We start from the raw sequence: 11,667 nt of genomic DNA, 5'->3' as shown, positions 1-11,667 counted from the left end.
GAACTTGATAGGCCTTATTTTCCGCCTGTGCAATGTGGATAATAACCACGCTGGTTCGTGCCTTCGCTTCCAGATTTTGCCATCTCCAGCCAGCCTTAGTCGGCCAAAATCCCACTTCAGTCTCCTGGCCGCGTGCCCCAGAGCCTCTCTCTGTCCGAGAACCGGAGGTCCCAGTTGTGGACCCGCCGGAGCATCAGCCACGCTCCGCATTCCGGCGCCGCCCGCACCTACGTGGCTCAGGGCTCAGTCCTCTGCGGCTCAAGGGACGGCGCCAGAGCGCTCGGCGCATGCGCTCGGCCCAAGCCAGGCCCCGGTCCGAGTAACGGACTCGGGCTCCCTCCACCGGAAGTGGGCGGCCGCGCTGCGGGAGGAGCCGGCGGTAGCTTAGTGGCTGTGGGCTGTGGGCGCCGGGTCCGAGGGGATCGCGCTTCCTCCTCCGCGCCATGGCGAAGGCCGGCGACGTGGTGCGGCTGCTCCTGGGCTCCACCGCGCTCTGGCTCTCGCTGCTCGGCGCGCGGACCGCCTCCGCGTCCAAGGCGGTGACTGCCAACTTGGCCGCGAAGTGGCCGGAGACCCCGCTGCTGCTGGAGGCCAGGTGAGTGCGGGCCGGACCATCTGCCGACCCGGCGCGGAGGGAGGGTCCGGCGGGGCCGGGACGCACCGGGCGCCTGGGACCCCGACGGCGCCTGGGACGCCGTCTCTTAGCCTGCCGCCAGTCAGCTTCTTGCACCGCCGCTGGTGCTTTAACCCTCAGAGCATCACCTCCTCCCCTGCTACCCTGTGCGTCGCACTCACTTGCAATTCCTTTCCCCCGCCTTCGTACTTTGCCTCACCCACGGGTTTTAAAACTTTGTTTAATTCGTTTGGATTTTCTTAGCATTTACGAAAGAGGAAAGGAAGAATGGGAGGTAGCCTGTGGCGTTTAGTGCAAGCTCTTCAATTGATGTAGGCAGTTCTTTTTAGGAACCGGTATTTGAAGCACCTGGTTTCAAGAAGCTAACATTATTCGGTCAGCTCCTAGGCTTCCTGTGGAGAAGACAGCTTCCCAAAGCTGTAACTTCTTTCTGAATCTCATTCACTGGGGTTAGTGCATAAGGTTTCATTTATTGTGGAGAAACAAAACTTGGAGCTATTGAATTTTGCTCTTACTATTAACAAAATTTGAAAGTTTTTTCCTTTTTTAACCGGCATGAAATTTTAATGCCGGTTGCATTTGTAGTTCACCAAAGCAACAGCTTTTGCTTCTAAAAAGAGTCTTTGTCACCCTACGTGACATTACATATGTAAGTTTTTTGGTTTTTTTTTTTTTTTTTTTTTGCGGTACGCGGGCCCCCCACCGCCGCGGCCCCTCCCGTCGCGAAGCACAGGCTCCGGACGCGCAGGCTCAGCGGCCATGGCTTACGGGCCCAGCCACTCCGCGGCATGTGGGATCCTCCCGGACCGGGGCACGAACCCGCGCCCCCCCTCACCGACAGGCGGACCCCCAACCACTGCACCACCAGGGAAGCCCCATATGTAAGATATTGATACTAAAACAGATTTTTTAATTGAGCTATAATTGATGTAGCATATTAGTTTCAGGTGTACAACATAATGATCTGCTGTATTTACATGTTGTGAAATTATCACCACATAAGTCCAGTTAACGTCTGTCACCACACGTAGTTACAAAAGTTTCTTTTCTTGTGATGAGAACTTTTAAGATCTTTCTTGGCAGCTTTACAATCTACAGTACAGTATTAAAACTATAGTCATCGTGCTGTACGTTACATCCCCATGACCTATTTATTTTGTAGCAGAAAATTTGTACTGTTTGACCACCTTCACCCATTTCACCTGCCTTCCTGCTTCTGGCACCCAATCTGTTCTCTGTATATGAGCTCATTTGTTTATTGTTTTGGTGTTTGTTTTAAGATTTCATAGGGTATTTGTTTTGTCTGCTATTTCACTGAGCAAAATGCCCTCAGGTCTGTCCGCGTTCTCGCAAATAGCAGGATTTCCTTTCTTATGGCTGAATGATATTCGTGTGTGTGTACCACATTTTCTGTATTCATTCATCATTCAGTGGATTCTTAGGTTGTTTCCATATCTTGGCCATTGTAAATAATGCTGCACTGAACATAGGAGTGCTTACATTTTTTCCAGTCATAGTGTTTTCACTTTCGTTGCATAAATACCCAGAAGTGGAATTGCTGGATCATGTGATAGTTGTTTTTAAAATTTTTTGACGAACCTCCATACTATCTTCCATAGTGGCTGCACCAATTTACATTCCCCACAACAGTCAACAAGGGCTCCTTTTTCTCCACATCCTCTCCAACACTTGTTATCTCTTGGCTTTTTGATAATAGCCATTATTCTAACAGGCGTGAGGTGATATCTCACTGTGGTTTTGATTTGCATTTTCCTGATGATTAGTGATGTTGAGCACCTTTTCATGTACCTGTTGGCATTTGTATGTCTTCTTTAGAAAAATGTCTATTCAAGTTCTGTCCAGTTTTTAATTGGATTGTTTGGTGTTTTTTTTTTTTTCCTATTGAGTTGTATGAGTTCTTTACATATTTTGATTATTAACCCCTTATCAGATATATGATGTTCAGATATTTTCTCCCATTCAGTAGTTGCTTTTTCATCTTGGTAATGATTTCCTTTGCTGTGCAGAGGCTTTTTAGTTTGATATAGTTCCACTTGTTTATTTTTGCATTCGTTGCCTTTGGTTTTGCCGTGAAATACAAAAATATCATCACCAAGACTGATGTCAAGGAGCTACTGCCTATGTTTTCTTCTAGGAGTTTTATGGTTTCAGGTCTTATGTTCAAGTCTTTAATCTGTTTTGAGTTACTTTTTGTGTAGGTGTAAGTTAGTGGTCTAGTTTCATTTTTTGCACAAAGCTATCTGGTTTTCCCAAAACCATTTATTGAAGAGACTGGCCTTTCCCCGTTGTATATTCTTGGCTCCTTCATCATAAATTTCCCCGTTGTATATTCTTGGCTCCTTCATCATAAATTAATTGACCGTTTATGCGTGGATTTGTTTCTGGGCTCTCTATTCTGTCCCATTGATCTGTGTGCCAATACCATACTGTTTTCATTGTATAGCTTTGTAATATAGTTTGGAGTCAAGGAGCATGATGCCTCTAGCTCTTCTTAAGATTATTTTGAATTTTAGAGGTCTTTGTGGTTCCATACAAATTTTAGGATTGTTTGTTCTATGTGAAAAATGGCATTGAAATTTTGATAGGGGTTGTGTTGACTCTGGATATTGCTTTGCATTGTATGGAGACTTTAACAATATTCTTCCAATCCATGGACATAGAATATCTTTCCATTTATTTGTCTTGTCTTCATTTATTTGTGTTGTCTTCAACTTCTTTCATCATTGTCTTATAGTTTTCAGTGTACAGGTCTTTCACTGCCTTGGTTAAATTTATTCCTAGGTATTTTTTTGATGCAATTGTAAACAGGATTGTTTTTTTAAATTTCGTTTTCTGATAGTTCATTATTAGTGTATAGAAATCCAACAGGCTTTTGTATACTGATTTTTGTATCCAGTAACTTTACTGAATTCATATATTCTCACAGTTTTTTTGGGTGGAGTCTTTAGGATTTTCTATATATAATGTCATGTCATCTGTAAATAGCGACAGTTTAGTTTCTTCCTTTCTGATTTGGATGCCTTTAATTTCTTTTTCTTGCCTAATTGCTCTGGCTAAGACTTCAAGTACTAAACTGAATAAAAATAAAAGTGGTGAGAGTGGGCATCCTTCCTTGTCTTTTTCCTGATCTTGTGCCTGACTATGATTTTAGCTGTGGGCTTGTTATATATGACCTTTATTATGTTGAGGTACATTCCCTTTATACCTACTTTGAGTTTTTACTCTTAATGGATGTTGAAATTTTTCAAATGCTTTTTTTTTTGCATCTATTGAGCTGATCATATGATTTTTATCCTTAATTTGTTAATATGGTGTTTCACATTTATTGATTTGTGGGTGTTGAACCATCCTTGCATCCCTGGAATAACTTGATTATGGTGTATGATCCTTTTAATGTATTACTGTATTCAGTTTGTTAATATTTTGTTGAGGATTTTTGCATTTATGTTCATCAGGAATATTGACCAGTAATTTTCTTGTGGTGTCCTTTTCTGGTTTTGGTATCAGGATGATGTTGGTCTTGTAAAATGAGTTTGGGAGTGTTCCTTCCTCTTCTCTTTTTGGAAGAGTGTGAGGATTGGTATTAATTCTACTTTAAATGTTTGGTAGAATTCACCAATAAAGCTGTCTGGTTCTGGACTTTTATTTGTTGGGAAGCTTTTGATTACTGATTCACTCTCCTTACTAGTAATAAATCTGTTTGGATTTTTCTATTTCATGGGTCAGTCTTGATAGTTTGTATATTCCTAGGAGTTTATTCATTTCTTCTAGACTGCCCAATTTGTTGTTGTATAATTGTTCATAGTAGTCTCTTATGATCCATTGTACTTCTGTGGTATCAGATGTAATAAAACAGTTTTTATTAAGTAAAGTATTCTAGTTTAAAATATGTACCCTTCCTCTACCTTTTCCCCAGTTTCTCCCATAGCTTGCATGGATTTTATCTCATACTCAGTTTCAAATCAGTCTAACTTCTCCCAGTATTAGGCTGATAGTTGCAGTGTTTCAATTTCTGCTTGCCTCAGGAGTCTTACAACTGGAACTCCTATAGGATGCTCATCAAGGCCCTTCACAATCTAGCCACACTCTGATGTACCAACCCCATTACTTGTAGTGGGTTGAATGGTGGCTCCCAAAAAGATATGTCCATATCCTAAACCCTGGAACCTGTGAATGTTACCTTATTTGGAAAAAGGATCTTTGCTGATGTAATTAAGTTAAGGGTCTTGAGACAAGATTGTTATGGATCTGGATGGGTGCTAAATCCAATTTCCTTATAAGATACAGAAGAGGAGAAGACACATACAAGGAGGAGGAGGACATATGAATAGAGACAGAGACTGGATTGGTGTAGCCACAAGCCAAGGAACACCTTAAGCCTCCGGAAGCTGGAAGAGGCAAGGAAAGGTTCTCCCCTAGAGCCCTTGGAGGGAGTGTAACCCTACCAATACCTTGATTTTGGACTTTTCCAGAACTGTGAGACAGTTTCTGTTGCTTTAAGTCACCAAATTTTTGATAATTTATTACAGCAGCAATAGGAAACTAATTTGATTTTGTACCTTGAAGTGGGGATACTGCTGTAACAAATACCTTAAAATGTAGAAATACCTGTTGAATCTGGCAGGAGCTGGAAGAGTTTTGAGAAACGTGGTAGAAAAAGCCCAGATTGCCTTGAAGAGACTGTTGACATAAATATGGACATTAAAGGTGATTCTGTTAAGGACTTAGAAGAAAGCGTGGAGCATGATAGGAAAAAGCTTCTGTCATCTTAGAGAATACTTACATGATTATGAATAAAATGTTGGTAGAAATATGAACATTAAAGGCACTTTTGGCAAGGGCTTAGAAGGAACTGAGGGATGTGTTATTGGAAATAAAGAAAGATGACCCTTGTTATATAGGCAGAAATCTGGCTGAATTAGATTCTACCGTTGTGTGGAAAACAGAACATGTAAGCGATGAACTTGGATAGTTAAGAGGATTTCCAAGCAAAGTGTTAAAGGATTTCCAAGCAAAGTATCATCTGGTTTCTCCTTGTTGCTGTAAAATGCAAGAGGAAAGAGAGGAATTGAAAAAGGAACTGTTAAGGAAAAAGGAAGCAGCCTTTGGTAATTTGGGAGGCTCTCAGCCTATCCAGATTGCAAAGGATGCTAAAATTAGGAAACTCAGTGTTGGAATGTGTGCTCTATAAAGAAGGCCAAATGTGTGGCTGGATATCTTTTGTTGTATAGGTTAGGTGTGCGACTTGTGGATCCACTCAGCTGTCTCGACAGATGCCAGGAATAAAGAGGGGCTTAGCCAGCAGAAAGATCTGGGGAGGATCCTTGTGTAATGGCATGGCCCTGGTGAGATGCGTAGAAGAACCCCAAGGATTTTGACTGTTGCATCAATAGAAACACTGCCTGCTTGGATCAGAAGGGACAGAGACAGGATGAAATGAGAGAAGGCTGCCAGACTTCCAAAATTCTATAGGCAGGAAATTGGCTGATAGAACTACATGGCTGCAAATGTGTGCTACACTTCAAGAAAAAGGGAGGAGGACACTGAGGGCAAAGCCATGGCAGGCAGCACAGAGGGTGGAGCAATAAGCCAGGGAGAGTTATGCTCAAGTCTTAAAAACCTAACAGAATCTTGTGCTGCAGTTTGAACTTGCTTGGGATTGATGACTCCTTTACTTTCTACTTTCTCCCTTTTGGAATTGGAATGTCTATCTTTGGAATTTGGAACACCTATCTCACCATTGCATTTTGGAAGCATATAATTTTTTAGTTCTACAGGTCCACGTATGGAGAAGAAGTTTGCCTCTGGATGGATCATACAGGGCCTCACTCATACATAGTTTAGATAATTCACGCGATGAGATTTGAGACATCTGATGATATTTACTCATATGTATAACTTCTGCCATATGGAAGAAGTCTTTTACCTGTGATTGCACAATAAATGAGCATGTCAGTAGTTGTTTGGTCAAGTCAATTAGGGAATAAGTGTCGCACTTTACTTTTCTCAAGGTTTTGTACCATCCCTGTCCTTTTCAGGTCACATCCTATTTAGTGTTCCCCATAGTTTCCTCTGCTTTTAGCCTGTTTGTTTGTTTGTTTTAATGCCATTAAGTTGGACGCCATTTATAGCAAGAGTTGCTTTGAAGTTGCTTATTGCTTTAAATTCCTGTGTCTGTCATGTTTATGTTGATTAATTAATCAATTTTTCTCACCTCCTTTTCCCCCTTTAGTGACCATCTCAGACTTACAGAATTTATCACTCTGCGTGTGTCTGGATGTCCTCAATACTTCCCATTTATATTAAGCATTAGTTTAGGTTTTCTGAGGCTAAAAAGAAAGATAAGGTGGGCAATAACAGAGTCTGTACTGTCTGTTTGGTGGTTGTGTCTCTTCTGGTTTAAATAGTTAAATCTACTTGTTTTAGTTGTCTTGCACTTTGTTTCATACAGCACTGAATAATCTTTCACTTATTTCATTATTTCCAAAAGGCTTTATATTGTTTTGGCTATTTTTTTTATTACTTACACTCTGTGGATAAATGGAAGTTTCTTTGGGCTTCAAGACCAAAGACCTAATGCAATACACCAATTTTCTGTTAATTTTTTGATTAAGATATTTTCTGTTTTAAATAATAAAAATATTGTCTACACAAATACGTAGCTAAATGAAAATAATCAATAATATGACTTTAAAAAAATGTTTATAAAACCAGGTTTTGGTTGTGAAAAAATAGGCAGTCTGTTTTTTAACTTTTTCCTTTTATATAACACTCTCTTTATTGCCATTAAATTATACTTCTCAGTGGCATTTCACATGGAGACACAAAATAAATTATCCATTTTTTAGCTGTAGCTAATAAAGAGGAAAAGCCAAAAGTAATTTCTCATGTAGTCTTTTCCAGTCATGATTATATGCTTGTAGTTAAGAATGATACCTCAGGTAAGAATCATCAATTTGTTCTCTTTTTGCATTATAGTAAATGGAAATCAGTGACTTTTATTTGAGGAGGTTTTTGTTTTTACCAGAAGTTGTAATTTGGCTCTAAAATATAGTTTATAGTATTGAAACTATTTTTTATTTCCATCGATTAACTGATTACTTTTATTTTTTTTAATAGTGAATTTATGGCAGAAGAAAGTAATGAAAAATTTTGGCAGTTTTTGGAAACTGTACAAGAATTAGCAATTTATAAACAAAGAGGTAGGTGATGTACATATTTCAACTTTCAAGATATGTATCAATATTTATGTGCCTATATTAGATATGTTTATTGTTTTTAATGGTAAAGTTTAAGTGTAAATGCTTAATATGGTTAGTAAGTCTGAATATTAAATTTGAAAAAATGTTTTAATGGAAACTATTCCAAGTATCCATTTCCCAAAATATAAGGCTCTAATACTTTGTTATAAAAAAACTCATATGATTAACAGTGTTTGCATATTTCATTATAATCAAGCAGAAATAGAAATTGTTGAATTATGGTTTTCTTTTTACCTAGATTTCTTTGAAATAGTATTAGTTTTGCATCTAGTAATACTAAAATTTTTTTGCCAGAATACATTTACTCCTGAACTCTTAGAGAGATTTTTAATACTTGCTCTTATCAAGTTAGGTAACCTGTGTGCTCTCATTTCATTATTTAGAAAATGGACTTAGTTATTCCTACTTTTTAAAATATATATGAGAGTATATATCTATGTATACATACATATATTTTTAGAATGAACTAATGTTTATTAATGTGTTTCTTAAGGAAGATCAGATGCTGAAATTAGGTTTTCACAGCAGAGGCTAAAAGGTTAATTACTAATTATTATAAAGAAAGGTTAAAGAAAAAGGTTAGTTTCCTATCTCTACAGAGAATAGAATAAATGATATTAACATGGAATCTCTCAAGAGGGGATTCTTTAGCCTTTTAACTTAGAGAAAACTTCTTACTACGGTGATTAAATAGTTTATGATTTTATTCCTGAGTGTAAATGTAAGATGAACAATGGTTTTGAATGTTTTAAGTGTTCATTTGCTAGAGCCTGTTTGGCTGAAGTAGCTTTGAAGTTCAACAGTTTTGTGATTTTATGAGATAGGTTTAAGATAAAGGGAGCAGACATGCCTTTAATGATATTTTAAACTGAAATATTTCTAAAAACAAGTAATTTGCTCTTTGAAAAAACTTTTACTAAGAAGCTTCATTATTCATTAATCATTATTTGAGTCACGAGAGACAGTATGTACTGCTTTAGATACTGAGAATACAAAGATGAATAACTGTGATCTGTGTTCTCCAGACCTTATAACAAGATGGAAACAGCAGAACAGCTACATGTATTATTAGGTGATCAGAACTTCAATAGGGAGGGATAGGTATAACACGGACGTGCGTTAAGAGGCACCTGTCAGTATTTCAGAGAGGGCAGGACAGCCTTTCCAGTGGTGAAGGCTGGAGGTGAGTTTTGGATGACAGGATTTAACGAGGCCGTAGGGGAAGGAGACGAGCAGAAGACACCACAGGAATAGATTATGTGGAGAAACTGTGACCACTTAGGAGTCTACTTGTAAAGCAATGGGTGATTGTTGTTCGTTGGTTTTGTATTTGTCCCGGTAATTTTGGTTTTGGTATTTGAGGTAAAACTAAGCTAGATTAATATGTCAGGTTTTCACGAGAGTTAAAAAATCCGACACCAGATTTCCTGGCTCTCACCTAAAATCCTGACTGTACCTTTACCAGATCTGTTGTTCTCAGTACATGCTTTATGGCCTTATTTGGTGCCATTTTTATTGGAGAAGCAATCTTGAAAATTACTCCTATAAATTTGGAACCCTTTAAGTTGCTCAAATTTGTCAGCATATTTTATACCTAAATAAAACAGCATGTCTGGACAAACTGGTGGCAGGTCATCAACAAGTTGGAATATAAGCTCAGGAGTACCTAAACTCTACTTTAAGCATAGGAGTTGTATGTGTTTCAGGGTTGAACCTAAAATGAATTGTATTAAATAAGAATTACTAACACAAAACTATAATTCTGTTGAGCTTGTTCATAATGGTGAGAGCCAAATGCATATTGCTGCCTCATTGCTGACCTTGTTAGGTGTAGGAAGAAATGGTATATATGAGCAATTAAATATGACACAAGCTATCAGATTTTACTGAATTTGTTTTCAAGACATTATCCTAGAGGAAACATTTAAAATGCTTAGTTACTTGTAATTTTCTAGGTTGTTGAATCTCCATGAGACCCTCTAAATACTCTCCACTGAAAAATAATTTCAGTGATCTACTTGCCTAAAAAAATTGTAAAAGTTGAACATTAACTCTTTGAATTCAGGTGCTAGTTTCCTGCCATTTCGTGAGGACAGTTTACATTATGTGCCAGCACATTCAGACCTTTTAAACATCGAATTGCCTGTTTTTAAATCATTTTGTATGGGTCTGCCACAGAGTTATATATTTATTGATGTCTCAAGATTCAAGTGGCATGATATTAGCTAAGCTTTGTAGTTTTGTGTGGTGAATCAGAAATATCAAGCAAGGTTTATCTGACTCCAGAGCCCCTATTTATTTCCCCTTCTCCATGTTCTCAGCATATAAAAATCTCATTCTCAAAGTCCTTCAAGATCTTAATGGTTTCTACACAAGTAAAGTTGCTCGTATATTTTAATGGAGAGATTTTTAGAAAATGCTATGACATTTTTAACTCAGTTACTTATAATTGAGAACCAGGTTTGGGGTAGGAAGATTGCCATCTGGACGTGTCACATTTGAAATGCTTGTGGAATATCCAAGTGAGGATATCCAGTAAGCTGACGTAACTGAGAGATTTAGGTAAAAAAAAAATCTAACCAAAAGGTAGAATTTGGGGGTTATCAACATCAAGAAGGTAATTGCAGTTATAGGGAAAAGAGATAGCATGAGAAGAAAATAAAGAACACCAGTATTTAAGAGATAACCAGAGGAAGAACATGCAGTAGAGACTAGGGAGCACCAGTGGAGGTGGGTGAAAACCTAGAGAGGGTGATGTCATGAAAGCCAGGGGAATATTAAGTGCTAAGTGATAGACATTATCAAATACTAAAGAAGAACCAAGTAATATAAGTACTAAGCTTTTAACAAAAGAAAAATTAGCGGTGACTTTGAGAGCACTTTTACTGGTATAGTAATAAAAACTACAGTAGGTTGAGGAAGTAGAGAGAACTATTGTTAAGTCTTTCAAGGTTGACTATGAAGCAAATAAGGTGAAGCAGTACGTGACTCATCACTTACTGCTGCCGCTCTTTTTTTTTTTTTAAAGACGAGAGTGATGTATGTATATTAAATGCCAATAGGTAAAAAATCAAGTGAAGGGTGAAAGAAATTGAAAGGGCAAAATCATTATCAGCAGGTTAGTTGGTAAGCGTGGATTTAGTTCTTTTTAAACATTAGCTAAAATAGTCCAATGCATCCATGATTATCTTGCAAGTTAAGCCTAAAAATACATAGGTTTACTTTCTGTAACCCCTGGATCCTATATCCATTACTACATTAGAGACAGCCTTAACAGTGACCTTGACAAATTTTGATGTCTGTGGTCAGGCACTGCTCACATTTGTTCCTGTTGATCCTCTTCTCTGTTTTCATGTAAAACCAATGCCCTTTTGACTGATGTAGTCTTTGTTTTTGTTTATATTATTGCATTAATTTTGACTGTTTTGTTGACCCTATAGCTATTATGTCTTCTTTAAGATCCATTTTTAAGATAACATCTCTTCTCTAGTTGCTTTTGTGTTGCTTTTACTACTGAAGGCAAGTTTTGCCTTACTTTTTGATTCTTGGGGGGAAACTCACCATAACTTCCTGAGAAAATCACCTATAGTTTGTTAAAGTAGAAGTGAATGAGCACACCTACTCTCATATGATGGCTCTTTGAAATTACTGGATTAGGAAAGTATTATTGGCCTAGAATGAGGAGGTCTATTCACTTCTTAAATATTAATTCCAGAAATGTATTAGATGCCTGTATTGTGTGCCAAGAGT

The 11,667-nt window shown here is 38.1% G+C and overlaps 1 protein-coding gene across 1 annotated transcript in view; it reads left to right on the top strand.

The window, feature by feature from the left end:
* Positions 1-355: 355 nt before the first annotated feature.
* UGGT2 (UDP-glucose glycoprotein glucosyltransferase 2) overlaps positions 356-11,667 on the top strand; it is a 180,283-nt gene continuing 168,971 nt past the window's right edge. Inside the window, exons 1-2 of the mRNA XM_081215000.1 lie at positions 356-595; positions 7,775-7,857. Of these exons, the coding sequence (XP_081071126.1) occupies positions 444-595; positions 7,775-7,857 (235 nt within the window). The 5' untranslated portion in view covers positions 356-443. The remainder of the gene's footprint in view (positions 596-7,774; positions 7,858-11,667) is intronic.

Source organism: Mesoplodon bidens (genome assembly GCF_964165515.1).
Source record: "Mesoplodon bidens genome assembly, chromosome: 17".
NCBI lineage: Eukaryota > Metazoa > Chordata > Mammalia > Artiodactyla > Ziphiidae > Mesoplodon > Mesoplodon bidens.
This window is presented reverse-complemented; position numbering and strand designations above follow the sequence as displayed.